This window comes from Hippoglossus hippoglossus, chromosome 14, assembly GCF_009819705.1.
Source record: "Hippoglossus hippoglossus isolate fHipHip1 chromosome 14, fHipHip1.pri, whole genome shotgun sequence".
In the NCBI taxonomy this organism is placed as follows: domain Eukaryota; kingdom Metazoa; phylum Chordata; class Actinopteri; order Pleuronectiformes; family Pleuronectidae; genus Hippoglossus; species Hippoglossus hippoglossus.
The window spans coordinates 8,249,207-8,265,549 of NC_047164.1; the positions used below are offsets into that span (position 1 = coordinate 8,249,207).

A 16,343-nucleotide genomic window follows, 5' to 3' on the forward strand; every position below is an offset into this window, starting at 1 on the left:
CGCAGTATTTATATATTTAGAGACAACGGACCGATTACTTCACAGATCAGTCGGATCCTAACCTCCACTCTGGGATATTATTTGGAAATGGAAGTTTGAAAGTGAATAGTTAAAAAATAAAAATGACCTTCCTTAATGATCAAATTAGACAACTAATCAATTGTTTCAGCTCCTATGACCAGTTCTCTGTCCTCGACAATGATTTGCCCTCATTTATCTCCTTCTGGAAACATGTTTTGGATATGTTAACTTCTTTAAACTCTGTAAAGTTATAATTTCTTCTTATCCTATAGTTTTCCAAAATGTCTTGGTATGTCTAAGTATGAATGTTTGCTTTACACTTTTCACCCCAGGACTTCATTTTAGTTTTTAGCTCAACTTAATTGAAACTAAGAATTAAGTAGCAAAGATTTATTGTTGTATTAAAAGACGCCTAAGCCTATTGTATTACGATTCTGCCAGCTATTTTTGTAATCTTTATAGAGTCCGATTTATTGTGGTGACATTTCCGTGAAGTGAAAAAAAGCTATCCTGAAAAAAAGTCCTGACATAACATGTTCAAACTTGGGAAACTCCCTTTGAGTCAGTTTACAATCACGTTATTGTGACACTCTGAAATGCGTAGCTTGTCTTTATGATCAAGGTTGATAACTATGGAAATGCTGTGCTGTTTTGAATAATTTTAATTTAACACTTTGTATAAAAACACAGCAGCCACAGTGTCATTCTTATCTCTTCCTCTCTCTCTCTGTTTACTTGCATGGAGTCGTGGGCTATTTGCAGCACATCAATTGTATAAGCCATTTAGTTTTAAAAATACAAGCAGACTAGTACGCTTTCCTGATTTAATCACAAACAAGGCTCCTAAAGTAGAGAATCCAACTTGGCACATAAAACTCTCTGTGGTACAACTGAGTTTGTATGAAATCTACACATTGATATTCTGCTGCAACTACAATGATCCTAAATGGTCCTAATTTAACACCAACTGCTTAAAAAAAAGCCTTTTCATTTGAGCTGTTTGGAGGTTGGCCTCATGTTCGGTCAAAAACATTTTTAGAACAAAACCCAAAACTGTTAACTGCCACATTCAGTTTCCTGTGTGTCATAAATGCAGCCCACAAAGAGGATTTCACCATGTATCTGAACAACAAGATCTCAATCATGGAGGTACAGATGGGCAGCCAGTGCCACCACCCCTGGTGCTTTTGAAGTAAACCTGCTGACTGCAGGAATTCCAGAGGGTCCATTCAAACGCGGTAAACCTGCCTCATATAAGCAGCTGTTTGGGGAGGAGAGCCGGCAAGACAACATGCAGCTACGACAAGTACTCCATCAGAAACTGACACAAAAAAAAAAAGCAATCTACGACAACATAAAATAACTTTACTCAAGAAACTATATCAGCATCGCAGGAAAGGTTCTTATTCACAAAACAACAGAGGTGATGAATAAGCCTGGTTTTCTGTCTTTTGTGTCAAAGTATTTTCTCATGATGTTTAAAGAAGAGCATGTCAAAATGAAGATTAGGTCAGAATGCTGAGAATTCTTCAGTTCCTCCTTCAGTCTTTAGTCAAAAGCCTTTTAATATATCCGCACAGCTTCACATTAGCTCTAATTAACATATCAAAACAAGACTCTAAGCCTTGATTGGCATGTTCTCTAAACAACTGCTTATATCCTTTCATTGAGGCAGGTTTGAAGCATTTGAACTGAGTAGCTGTGTGGAATGCCTCCACTCAGCAGGCGTGCATTATCTGAATCAGCAGGAGCTGGTAGCATTTACCAATCACAGCTTATTGCTGTGACTGTCCTGCGCTTACAAAGAAATTTATCATATTCATTTCGGAGTGTTTTTACACCAGACATTCAGCAAACATGTTAGCTGCATTACTCTCTGTCAACACAAAACTTTGATGCCAATATTTACTTGTATACTTCAAAAACTGTAATATAATCCTGGGGTTGTCTTCATGGTAAGATCATGCAAACTAAAAATGGATCTTAAAAATAGCATCAGTTGAGCTGAAAATGTTCTTGCTTGCAGCTTTGACACAAAATGTTCAAGGATTTTTTTGTACTACATGAAACATAACCCTCAATTATCTTGGCAAGGTTTCCAACGAATCTGCGTCACACAAGCCCTTCCCTGTGCACACCGTGCTTGCCAAGAAGATTTCAACTTTTTTTGCACAACCCTCTTCACCCGTGTCTGAACCATGGCATGATTTGGAACAATTTACAACTGAAACCCTTGGCCCAGAGTAAATATTGATTAAATGAACTGGTGTATGATGCAAGTACAGTTAAAAGTCAGCATGTTTCAGCATGTTTACTTAGATAACTTTGGCTTACCTGATATTTGCAAAGCTCTATTGTACTAAAACTGTGAACATGTCAAAGCTGTTAGAGCAGCATGTGAAATAATCCAGACTTGATGAGTAAAACAAGCAGAGAAATGTAACAAAAGATGCTAAAATCTTGCATAGATACTGGCAACAGCTGTCAGTTACTTTTTTCAGACATGAAAATGCCCGGACCCTATTTTCAGGACATTTTCAGGAGGTTGCCTTTCACATAAAAAGAATGCAGAAAGAGATTGTCCAGGTCTGAGACATTCACAAAATGTCCATAACCTTCGGGTGAGGGGTGGCAACTGGAGAGAGCATACAGGAGGCAGGCGGTGACATATGAATTCCACAGTAATTTCTTATCACAGCCCATCCAGACAATTTTAGGAGAATGTCTGGACTTCAGTGCATTTCTAAATCTAAAATGTCTCCTCTATTAATAACAAAATTATCAAAGTCTCACGTCAGTAATTTAAAAAAAGCTTTGCTGTGTGTATAATGAATATTTGTGCTTCTATTAACTAAGTGATTATTGAGCATTAATGTAGTTGATAAGGAAATAGTTTTGATAGACTTCAAACAGATCTCCACTAAACTTAGCTATTTCAGGCTGTTTTAAGCCTGAGGTTGTAACGTCTACTGACATGAAACGCTTAATACTTTGTTACTCACCCAAGTCATGAATTAACCTTTCCTTAGTCACGGTAATTTTACCATCTGTAACACGACCCAAGCTAAACTGCAGGCATCATGCGATCTTTTACTGCACTGAGATTGATCACATGCGACAATAAAAGGTCAAACGTTACCTAAACGTTATGTAGGAGCCAGGAATTTCTGTACTGTGGCATAGTTTTCCATATGTCCCCAATCGTAATACTCTGATAACAGTCTGGACTATATTTGACAGTGTAAGTATCTGAGGACCTGGAGGCTACAAATAGAAACGCGGTGAACTATAGCTTACTATGCTAAACCTCAAAATAAACCTCTGCACTTTGATACATGCTGGAGAACATAAACAGGAAATAAGAGATCAGTTGATGAATAAAAAAACTGCATGATTGATGAATTTGCAGAATCAAGGGCTTGTACTGCATAAGTGTATTAAGTTAGCAACACTGGTGTCCTCTGAATCACTTATAACGGAAGTTTTATGTACGCATCGCTCAGACTTTTACTGTTTATGATACTGATCCATTTGTTAGGGCCTGCAAAACACTTCACCTAGTCTGAGAAATTATATGCTAATGAATCTCACTGCTGTTTTTCATTATTACTCCTGCTGCAATAAACTATGATTGTTTGACTGATGCAACAATTTCCAGAGCGATATGACAAAGCAGTATCGCACAGTACGGATCCATCTAAACTATATCTGTGAGAATGAAATGGATTTAATGAGCTTCACCTCCACGGGACTACACAGCCACATGAGAGCTTAATTCACATCCTAGAGAACAAAAGCTGAAGAACAGATGCATGAGGTCAGGACACAGTGAATAGCATATTGTTCTGCTGTGTGAGCAACAGTAGTGAGGGATAGAAAAAGAGCTGCTGATGTCTGATTAGATTCAGGCTAATTAAACTGGCAGACTCTGGAAGAGCCTTCAAACAACTTTGTTTAGACAAGCTGCTCTCTGTAAAAGGGAAATAAGATTCGATTCGAAACTTACAGACCGAGATGAGAACGTAATTAGCTCTTACTTTGGTTTCAGAAAAGAATGCAACTGATAAAAAGCACCTGTATTTTAAACAAAGTATTTCATGACAACTCTTTTTTTTACTTTTAAAATTCACTTTAGCTATCAACGGGAGCTGAGGGCAAAGATGATGAGATATGATAAAGGATTAACCTTTTGGTAAATTCACACAAGGACGACTCAGTTTCGGGGGGGGGGGGGGGCGCAGCTACAGTCTTGTACAATCACTTGTCTTATATCTCAGATGTACTTGTCATAGTCTGACTGTGAAATCATCTGTTGCTCATTTCCCAAAAATCCAGCCTTCAAAAGTTACACCGTATTACCACCGTAATGTATAATCGATGTGTCATAGCTAAAGGAAACAAGCACACACTTTTCTGTCTGGAATGGACAAACAAACCACTGAACATCGCAGCAGGACATGTGTACATGTGCACTGGGCTTGGCTACATCACACACACTTATACTAAAAGCCACAGAGCAAAACCTTAACAGGAAATGAAGAGGATTTCAGAGTGAGCTGTGTCACAGTGAGAACAAGACAAGACAGAAAGCTTTTATCAGCTGTAACTGTAAAGTCTATGGCCGTAACACACTGACAATGTATGCATTCATTTGAATATGTACTTTAAAATGTATTATAATTACTGATGACGACCTGTAGGTCAATAAACAAACTACTACTCTTGTTGCTTACACGTACTCGGACAATATTACAACATTGACCTCGCCTAGTTTGCTTATCTAGTATGTCTACTTAAAATGGTGCCTCAGTGATAAACCTGACCTTAAAGTACACACCCAGAAGTAACACCCAGTCCTCTTGCATTTCACAGTTTCCACCCATTAGAAAAAGTAATGTAAATAATGCGATAATATGATTCAAATATCATATTTGAATCTTCTTTTAATATTTTGTATAAAGTTACTGCATCTATAATAGATGTTGTGTGATGGTATCCAGACCTTTAACATATAAACTATTAAAGGACAAAAGCAGTGCCAACAACGTAGACATCAGTGTTCCTCCCATATTTCCGGTGAACTTTCTGTCATTTTGAAATCATGGTCCACAGTTTACAAAAGTTTTGAAAAGTATGATTTTAGAAATGAAGAATATTCTGATATTAATATACCGGCTGATATTAGTTAGTAGGTTGTCCTCTTCTAGTGGAGTCATGTTTTACTCTGTTGTATTGTTTTTGTTCACCTGCCTCGGGACTACCAAGGGAAATTAGTTAGTTAGGTTTTGTTCAGAGCTCTTTTTACTGTATTATGTTCTGTAATAAAAACGTATCTGATTTTAGCATTTCAGACAAAACATAATCTGACGCCAATGCATCTGTGAAAGTAGGATAAATACATAGATAGAAACTTAAATGATCCCTAGGGAAATTTAGGAAGGACAATAGCGACTGATATAATTACTTGAGCAATGCATTGATCTAGTTTTACTTTTAACTGCAATACATGGGAATAGCTATCAATCATCACACAGCTGGGGTGACTTCTGTTCAACTACATGTTGTGAAACATTACTGCAATAAAGCAAGTTGGGATATAAAGCATGATGTACAGTCATTAAAAACATTTCTAACTCGGGCTGAGCTTAAATGAATGAGCGTAACGCAGATTGACTCTTTGGCAGTATCTTTCACAAAATGTCATCTCAAACTTGGGAATGCTGCGGTTAGGGTCGCTGTCTGAAAGCAGAGGGAGGTGTTTTCACTTTGAGTAAACGTTAAAGTAATAAAATCCTCTCTTTACTTCCACACAACCGCACTTGGACTACACACAGAACACACTTCATAAACAAATGCAACCACAACTCAAAACAGCCCAAATCCTCCATTCCAAAACTAGATTACATTTGTTGGGCCAGTTCACAGCTACCTGCCACGAATAAGTTCATGACCTCAGCCCCCCCACCCCACCCCTACAACATGACGTGTCAACCAAGATAAACAAGTTGATTGCTCTGTCCTTGTGTCCTGGTCGATGTAAACACGCATCACTTATAACTGTGGCGACTAACTCTGGACTTATGATGCATTTTCAGGCCCTTCCCCCCCCCCCACAACTGTGGCACGTAAAATGGCTTCCTAGAAAAAAAAAAGCACATCAGCTGTCCCTTCATTTCTGGTGGAACTAACCTAGACACATAAGCTGCTGTTGTGTTGCTCTTGTGCGCAATTACAGTGTTGAAGTAAATCAGGGGATTGGGATTTTAACTTGGGGGAGAGAGGATGGGGAGGGGGGCTGGGGGGGTTGTGCTGAGTGATATCATAAGAAATAGAGAATACGTGCGGAGGAAGCAGCACAACAAAGTTTCTGATCGTCACTGTGAGCAAACTAAACACAGTTTCTAGGCCTGGGATCAGCCTGGTTAAGGCGAAGGAAGTGCAAGGAAATGAAACCTATGTTCCTCCTACTTAAAGTGTGCAGCTTTGATAGTTTAAATCCCCGAGCTGAGTTGTATAAACGCTGAGTAAACAAAGTGAGCAGCTTCTGTTTATCAGGTGTATTTAAAGCTTCATTCTACACGTGTGTACATGTTCTAATCCATAACCACACACTAGCACTAGTTAGCGAACTAGTTAGTTTCGCGAATGTCTGAACAGAGCAAGCAGACGTCATGAGTTAACATAACAGGAACAAAAACACGACCACTTTCCCAGCGGTGTTTATCTTACCTTTCGACCGCAGAGCGCCTTAGCATGAGTCAAATTAAAATCTAGCGTCGATATCATTTCGATAATCAATAAAGTTTGCTGTCGGCGGAAGTTAAAAGTAGCTGCGAGGAGCGGTCCGTGTAGCCGGAGGTTAACTACCTACGGGACTACCTGCATTAGCATCACGTTAGCTAGCCGGACGCTGCTAGTGGCGTTCGGAGGCTAAGCTAGCGGCTGGCTAGCCCCCGAAACCATTGATATCTTCCGCGGAGATTTAAACTAACAGTCCCCCCAGATGGAAGATTAATATCAGCCCCAGCAAGTCACCAAGCAGCGTCTCCTGTGACACTCGGCATCCTTACCTCTTGTCTTCTTTTTAGGCCCAAACCATTCTAGCTGCTGGAAAAGCTCTTTTCTCTTTGTCTTTTCCACTTCCAGTCTCACACGCAAAATGGACTCAGCAAGACGCCGTAACAGCGAAAACCCTCAAACTACATGGACGCTCTCCATGTCGGGCCTCAAAACGCGTCGGCTCGTCGAGCGGGGACCGGCAGGACACGATTTGGTGAGTCGTTCATTTTGTTGTTGCTGCACAGAAGTGTCTGGTAGGTGAGGCTACAGCTAAGTTCAGTCGCCAGCAGGTACCACAGACAGGACTGGATGCATGGATGGCAGCGAGCGGCGCCGCCTTCACTGCTGTCGGAAATGTTACAACCAGCCACCTATACTAATAAACATGACAGGGGAAGTTAATGTGTCCTGAGTGGTTTATTTATTTTGTTTAAAAACACGACCCATATACATCATCTGTTCAGGTTTATGCTTTGTGGTGTTTTATTCAACTTTAAAAGAAATACTAATTATTCATAAACTCATCCAGAGTCAATAGATATTCACAAAGTATCGATAAGAAACTTGAGTCAAGTCAAATTAACCATTTGCAATGACAGCATGTCCATGTATCCCAACCATAGACTGTATATCAAGCCATGCACTCCTACATTTCTCTCGGGATCAATACAAAAATCTATCTATCTACCTATCTGTCGATCTGTCAGTCGTCCAATCAATCAATCAATCAATCATTCTCTCTCTCTCTCTCTCTCTCTCTCTCTCTCTCTCTCTCTCTCTCTCTATCTATCTATCTATCTATCGATCTATCTATCTATCTGTCGATCTGTCAGTCGTCCAATCAATCAATCTATCTATCTATCTATCTATCTAACTATCATCTATCTATCTATCTATCTTTCTATCGATCGCTCGAGCAATCAATCAACCAATCAGTCTCTATCTATCTATCTATCTATCTATCTATCTATCTATCAATCTATCTATCAATCTATCAATCAATCAATCAATCACTCAATCTCTCTCTCTATATATCTATATATCTATCAATCTCTCAGTCTCTCTCTAACCCTTTAGTTAGATTCTAACTAATCTGATCTAATCTATGAATAATAGTGATAATTCCCACACACTGTGAATGCAGCATTGCTGTGACGCACAGGTTGCCCAGAGTTGACGTTCAGCGGAAATCTCAGAGAGCGTCTCATTGTTCCCTTTAGTCAGAGATCTAATTTTAAATACACAGTTAAACCACTACACTTTGTATTTTAGCTCATAAATAAGTTAATTCACACATACACTCACACTCATGGTTTCCTCACTTCCATCAATAGTCTATATTTGATTTCTCTTATTAACTTCAAACCTTTTTTATGACTTTGATGTGCAAAAGGTTTTTAGCGTTTTCTTTATTACTTGACCCACAAGTTAAGAAACCTCTTGTAGGAGCCTGGTCAGATGCATATCACTTGAGGATGAATTATAAAATGGGCAGCTGCTTAGCGACCCCATGATCCACAGATTCCTTTATCTCACTAGGTTTTGGCAATTTGATAAGTTAATGTGATAAGTTTTAAAGTTGATTATCAGGTGGGATCAGCTTTAATAGATTATCTGCCTTTTTATCAAACTCTGTTTAAGGCCATTATTATTTATTGTTCATTTTGTCCTCATGTTGAGCACCTTCCTAAATAAAGCAGTTTTTAATCAAGTTATCAGAAATGAAGATATTCTAGATATTGGTACAACACAGGCTGTTGGTTTGCATGAGATTTAATGGGAACCTGGATGCAGCAAGGTTCATATCCATATAACATCAGAACCTCTCGACACATTGGTTAAAAAATATTAAAGTTTAGGTCGGACTGAAATAATAATCATACACTAGAGACTTAAGACATCATTTCTTCAAGGTAAGCCTGTTTGCATAGAAGAAATAAAATACAATAAACTATCCCCTCCTTATGGATATTCCACATACACATACTCATCATTGTTGTAGTTGAATAGGGTGTGGTCTCACGGTGAGATGCTGTTTTTCAACAATATCTTCTATGTAAACCAGTTAAATTCATTACGGTGCATTTTCACTGACAAAATTAACAATTCTAAAAGATCAAATACACAAGAGCCTTCAAAGCAAAAAACAAGGCGAGTTTATTTTACAGTGAAACAATGAAGTTTATAGCGACAAGACCATTTAAATTTAAACAAATTAATAACTGAACAAATTTCATTTTGTATCCTTTAAAATGTATTTTTACTAATGTCTATATATTACTAGGTGTGTTGTTGCCTTAATGATGTTATGAGCTGTACGTATTCAGTTTGCCTAAAAATATACTTTAGTACAAAAATCACATGATCCAACATTACTGAACACACTAGTTTCCTCATGGTATCTAAAATATATATATCCTCCTCAGTAGACTGACAATCTTGAGAAATGGGTTTATGAAAACGGGTTTATGAAAACAGCACATTTAAACCTCAAAATAATTTCTCTTCTCATCCTTGTCCACTTCTACTAACAAAACTGTACAAGCAAGTAAGCAGCTGTGAGATTCCCAGCCCTATCCATGCAGATCCAACCAGCTGTGATGGGTTTGAGAACAAAAAAAGAAAAGTGGACAGCTAAAAATGTACTCAGGGTCGGGGGGGGGGGGGGGGGGGGGGGGGGGGGCAATCACGAAAACCCACTCAGTCGTCTATTTCTTCTTTTTCTTCTTTTTGGAGGACCTTGATCTGAGTCGCTGCTGCCTCCTGAGTCTGAGCTGTCTGAGGACGAAGAGGAGGAGGGCGACGAGGAGGAGCTGTCATCGTCGCTGTCGCTGCTGCTGTCGCTGTCATCTGAAGAGGAGCTGGAGGAGTCGCTGCTGTCTGACGATGAGTCACTGGAGGAACCGTCGGAGCCACTGCTGCTGTCGCTGGAGTCTTTAGTCCTGAGAGGTGAAGTGGCAGAGAGCAGAGTGGTCATAAACACAGAAAACAGTTGTGAAGTCTCACTGCAGTGACACGGGCAGGGGTGGCTGTGTTTGCAGGAGCAAAGGAGAGGAAAAACTGCTTTTTACCAACTCACTAGACCTACTTCGGATTTTTAATACCTTGGTTTTAGAAAGGTTAGAAAAGCCAAAATACAAGTTTTTTTATTTTTCACTTTGGGAGAACTGGAAAACTAGACCCGACCAATTAATCAGTTGGCCAATGCCTTTAACAGACATCTTGGTAACAACTTTTATGTTTTATTTATTTTGTTTAAACTTTATTTAATCAGGAAGGTCCCATTGAGATACAATATCTCTGGTTAAGAATGGCAGCAATAAGTAAAAAAGATTCAAATAAAAGCAGGGATTTTTTAACATATATATAAAGTAGACATTGGCTGATATAATGGTATTGGACATTTTTCACCCTTTAATATTTGCCCCTAAAAATCCACATCCGTCAGGCTCTACTGGAAACCTTGAATGCACATGTACTGTTCTTTCTGTTTTGACCAGTGTGATCATGTGACAGGAAGAGCAGTCGGATTAGTGTTGCCCATCAGTGCTTCGGTCTCATCTTGTGTGAAGAGAGAGCGACACATTTAGTCCTGAACATGACACATCGTGGATGTGATGTCGTGCACAGTCACAGCCTCTCATGTCCTCTGACTGACGGCATCTGCTCCCCCCACCATGAGACAAGCATGGCCTACAACATAGCGGTCTATTCCACACTGAATAAATAAGTTCTGCATAAACTAAATTAACCATTTGGTCATATGTGTTATGCTGTGACTTTGTTTTTGCATTTGACGGCCACATATTCAACAATCAACCTTTGATAATAAGAGTCAGTGGTTTCCATGCTGAGGGGGTGGCTGCCCACATGACCAGGGGGAAATTATGGATTTAGACGGCTTCAGCTGAATGGAGCTTTTTGTCACAGCAGACGTTTTGACTTGGCAAACACTGTGTAGCTAATAACATTATTAATGGATGCATTGCACAGCGATAACTGCAGGAATAGAGCCATCGTAAAGGTTACTAGTTCCACCTGTGCGTCAGCGAGTCAAAAAACATCTGCTGCGAGAAAAAAGCCTTCACATGTGATTCAGTCAAGAATGATAAAGAAAAAGATGAGCGAGGGGAGTAAAGTTGAACCATCGTTAAAAGTTAGCACTTCCACCTGCACTTTACCAGCTACGAAAAAACGTCTGGTGAAAAAGGTTTATTACCTGTGATTAACAACAGTCACCTACTTGTCTGGGAATTCCAAACTTCATATAAAAATCGATTAATACCAGCCCATGAGCAATATAACTACACAGAAAAAAATCAACAATACAGCCACAGGACCATTTTCTAAGCATGCATTGAAAGAACTGTTTGAGAAAGCATTGCCTTTGCAAAATGACTCCACAGTATAACAATAAAAAACATTAATGTTTCTGGTCTCCAAGATTTTTATTGAACTGATGTGACTCACAGTGGTCAAGAGCCGCCACTAGAGGGCAGGTCTTCACACCAATTCACACATCTTTCATGTGACTTCAGTAAATCACGTGTGTGACCTTATACACGCGTGTGCAAATGACCCAAATTAATTCAAATGCCAAGGGAATTTAAAGAAGACTCAGTGGGACTGAAGGAGCCGAGTGGTGTAACATGTTCAAGACTAAAACCTTCAACGTACTTACTTCCAAAGAATATCCTCATGTTGCTTTAATAAATGAAAAGTGAAACAGTTTTCTTGTTACCTGACCAGGGTAACTTTTATACCACTGTGAGTGAGCACTCCTACTTACTTGCTAATAAACATGTATATAAATGTTTTGTTCATATTAAAATGTGAAGGATTATTTCAACGTTAAATTGCTTTAGAATTGCATGAAGCTTTTTTGCACAACCTCAAAAAACATGGATCTATTATTTTTATTTTGATATTGTGTATAAATCGAGCACCTTTATTAATTTTGTCACATCAAAACATATATTATGTGAAGACAAGACATCCGACACTGTAGAAATATGGTTATTACTTACTTCTTTTTAGCTTTCTTCTCATTGGAGCCTTCACTTCCTGGTCTGTAAAGAGAGTGGAATTTGTTGTATTTATCATTACATCCTCTAGATGGCAGTAAAAAGCAATAGTGTTTTAATTCAGTGATTCACTCCTTGACTCTTTGTTTGTACTTTTCCGGATATAAAAGAGGCTCCACTTAATCAGCAGGTGAAATGTGTGTTTTTACTGCTTTAACAACCACCATTGGTTGATTGTTCACTGTTGCTCTGATGAGCCAAATTTCCTCGACTTACTGACAAACCAGGAAAATATTGAGTCTGATCGTCCCTCTTACTCAGGACTGCATTTCAGAGGAGGTAGTAGCTGTGAAACCAAAAAGGTTCTCTTTTTATATTCAAAGATTTGTGCTTTGATGATACTGCGACGAGACAAAACAGTTAGCACAAGCACAAAAAAGTGAACCAGCCATTATGGGTATATCCTCATATCAGATAATCATTGCGCACTGACCATGCTGAGCTGAGGGACTATTGTTTATCTTAGCAGCAGCGATTAAAACACGCTGCCGCCCATAATGTGGCTTTATTATAACTATCATAATTTACTACATCCTAAGATGACAAACTTTAAACACCTTTATTTTGTAAGAGCAAAAGCCAACCAGCAAATGTTGGGTGTAAGAAAGTGATTATTCAATTAAATGAAAAGTTTCACATTCATTTTCTTGTCGATTGACAAATTGTTGCATCTCTATTTATATATGATAATTGTTGATTCTAGGAAAAGAGGAGTGAACTTTGTGGCTCACTGCAACACAATGAGTCCTAAAAATACTTGGAGCAGGAAATTACATAAATTGTCTAAGAACAAAAATGTTTCTGCTTCAAATACTGTCAATACGTAACTTGTGATTTCAGTACAGTACATGAACATACTAATGTAACTAAGGCTGGGGCGAGATAAGAGGAACCAGTGTGGAAAAGCTTGGCTGTTTAAAATAAAGATTTAAAAAGACAACAGATTCCTTTAGCAAGTCCGTCATACTCCAGATTCTTGAAGGAGTCAAACTCGATCACCCAAAAGCACTGTCACATTGCTCTTCTGGACAAACAGGTGGAGATTTATGTTATAATCTTAAACATGTACTTTAACGGCATACAACAGAATCAGCAAAGGCCTGCCTTTCTATCACTAGTGGTGAACTGATGGAGACGTCTTACCCAGTGATGCTGAGCACTTTGTTGTCATTCTCCTTCAGTTTCTTTTTCATCTCGACTGTTCTCGAGGGTCTGTGCACATATTTCCTCTTCCCTGTGCATTCGTAGGTCCAGTGTCCCATCTCCAAACACTTCTGGCAACGCACATGTTGTTTGTTCGCCTCTCTGTGTGGAAGACAAAACAGAAAAATCTGAGTACAGTGTTTTCCATGATGCTAAGCAGCAATCGCTACAACTGTAGAGAAAAGGCAGATAACCACGGCTACAGCTACATTCCCTTGTTGTAGTTTCATGGCTGATGAAGCTGTTGAAGGTTGAATTCCCTTCAAGCTTTTGCAGATGCTTGTAAATGTTTTAAATCAAAATCTCTTTAGCCTATACTTTCTTATTCAAACAACATTTGGCTATGAATTCTTACATGACTGCTGTCTAAGCTTCCATCCTTATTATTAGCATTAGGTAACTCTTACAGGTTCTGGAAACATCCCGGCAGGAAGAAAGATTCTTTCACAGGGGACAGGATTCAAACTCAAGTATTTTGTACATGACTGACACCACCCCAACCATATCTTGGTATTTTCTATAAGCTTTTATGATGTTTTATGTGTGCGAGTGGATTTTCTTTTCTTCTGCTTCTTCTTTCTTCAGTAAAAGAACACTTGATCTCCAAGAAAATATCTGAATTAAAGAACCTCTTGTGAAAAAAAGGGAATATAGTTTTGAGAGTTACATTTTTTGCCTACGGGGGAAAGAGTACAAAAGGCACTTGATGATTAGAGCCGTTGTGCTGTGGCTAAGAAAATAAGCTATCTAATTAAAAATGGTAAAATGAAATCATCGTTATTTTCCATGGGCAGGATTTTTCATTCGAATGTACAAATTAAGGTTAATGTCTTTAAAAATATAGAAAATACGTTCACAGGTTGCCCCAAACACACATTGGATGGCAGGAATATTATATATTATATATTAATGCTTTGTCCAATCAATTAAAAACCTACCAAAGTGATGCTGAAAGACCCTTCCACTGAAAATGTCCCACACTTCCTTACTCATTTTATTTTGTTGATCAAAGTCTCGACAGAGGTAATAAACCCACTGAGGCAGTTGTCACCCTCTCTTCAGACTTAATGTGACCCAAGTGCTGTCGGTGACATTTCTGTTAATAAATAATATTCGTATATTAGCAATATTCTGTATTTGATCTATTTAAAAAAGGTCCTATTTTTATGTTTTCACCAATGTTTGTCTCTATCAGGGACATTATCAGGAGCGGTCACACAGTTGTGATCTGATCCATTCATCCTGGAGTGATGAAGACATCCTCCTTTCTCAAACAGCAAACCCCCATTTTCCTGTTCTGTTTAAATACCATGAAAATATACTGTATAAATCAGAATAAGTGAGACTATATCTGACTGTACTATATGTCCATATTTACACAGGATCATTATGATGCTATTGTCCACATGACTCAGTCCAACAGACAAACATTTCAGTTGATATTGATTCACTTGGAGTAAACGGAAGATAGCTAATGTCGTATTAGCTGTTCGGGTGTTTCGTATTAAAACAGCTCAGCCGTGAGATTAGAGGTTAAATAAATGTTCGCGGGCAGAAAAACATCCCTAAAGTTTACCGATCATTCATTTTTTTGTTTGGTGAGACAGCGGCGCGGTGGTGTTGTGATTCAGCGCCGCGGCGTTCATTGTTATGCCGCTCAAACCTGAGGCAGGAGGCGGGACGAGCTCACAGTCAGAGTCGCTATCGATTTAAATACGGTTAAATTCACAAAACACACGATCAGAGGAGCTGCAGCTCCAGTAAAACTACAGATACTCACGCTTGTCTCCGGGCGATTATCCTGTGCATGGGAGTCGCCATGCTGCGCTTCACTTTTTTCTCCTTCGCCGACAACGAATCAGTCCGTACTTCCGGTAAGTTTGAGGCAACCAGTGCTCTCTATCGGTAAAAGTAGAGAACTGCAAGTGTGTCACCCAGTCTTCTTGAATAAAATAATATAAATGATTCATTCAATTAAAAAAAACAAGATAAAATAAAACAAAACAAGTTCAATTTAAATAATTGACATTTACTTATGTGGTGGCATCAGACTCATCCCTCTAACAATAACATTAGGGTTTGGGAGCTTCATTCATTAACACTCGATGATCAAAACAATTTTAATTGTACATTATATACAATACAGAGCACAGGTAAACAACATATTTATAGATATATAGGAAGCTGGTTACTTATGAATTAGTGACTTATGGAGAAGGGGTGAGATGAAAACAGTTTGTACTTCTTCTCACTCCTTTTCGAATGTGTAGATTAAATCATCAAGTATTAGATTCTTTTCCCCTCATCATTGTTTGTAAATAATACTATTTTCTGTTTATTTTTTTTCACTTGTTTCTGCATTTCAATTTTTTTAATTCCACGTTCGAAATAAATCAAAATGAATGAATGAATAGAAACACTTGAACATTTATGTGAATGTAAAACAGTGTACAAGTTTGTTAATAGTTATGTCATAGACAATGGCATAGGCATATAGCTGGCAAATACTTGACATCATTTGGCAACATATAATAATATGAATACTACTACTATTACTATTACTTCTACTACCACTAATAATAATGATAATATAAGAATAGTAATTTTACTCATACTACTACTACTACTACTACTACTACTTCTAATAATAATAATAGAAATATGTCCATGCTTCAGTGTTACGCATTTGTATAAACAATATTTAGAATTTACTGTTTATTTCCCTATCTTTTTGTTTTCTCATGTTGGTGTACATGTGTGGTTGTTTTTCTCATTTAAAAATATGATCCTTTATGGACACAGACAATGACACAGACTATCTTTCCCCAACAGCAACTAATCCTAGGAAAATTAACACTGTTTCTCTTTGGTCTTCTTTGTGCAATGTGGGTCAGAATAAACCCTGAAGTGTTTCAAAATGTCGACAGATATGATTTCCCCTTAAAACCTCGAACATTGGAGCACAACCTCCCACAT

General features: G+C 38.3%; 2 protein-coding genes across 9 annotated transcripts in view; both read right to left on the reverse strand.

The window, feature by feature from the left end:
- Positions 1 to 7,428, reverse strand: part of aff4 (AF4/FMR2 family, member 4) — a 29,614-nt gene extending 22,186 nt beyond the window's left edge. For 2 of the 8 annotated variants that reach the window (XM_034607540.1, XM_034607536.1), the window contains exon 1: positions 7,092 to 7,428. Coding sequence is in view for 3 of the 8 variants with exons in the window: in XM_034607535.1 (XP_034463426.1) it covers positions 6,751 to 6,776 (26 nt within the window). In the remaining 5 variants the exon portion in view is untranslated. Of the gene's footprint in view, positions 1 to 6,750; positions 7,055 to 7,091 lie in introns of those variants that run through there. The other 6 variants (XM_034607538.1, XM_034607532.1, XM_034607541.1 and 3 more) reach the window with 5 other exon arrangements.
- Positions 7,429 to 9,215: 1,787 nt separating this feature from the next.
- zcchc10 (zinc finger, CCHC domain containing 10) lies at positions 9,216 to 15,293 on the reverse strand. Its single transcript, XM_034607550.1, has 4 exons — positions 15,148 to 15,293; positions 13,308 to 13,469; positions 12,108 to 12,149; positions 9,216 to 10,022 (listed from the first exon to the last, which is right to left on the reverse strand). Exons 1-4 carry the CDS (start codon positions 15,186 to 15,188, stop codon positions 9,767 to 9,769), a joined length of 501 nt encoding a protein of 166 aa, XP_034463441.1. The 5' UTR covers positions 15,189 to 15,293; the 3' UTR covers positions 9,216 to 9,766.
- Positions 15,294 to 16,343: the final 1,050 nt, after the last annotated feature.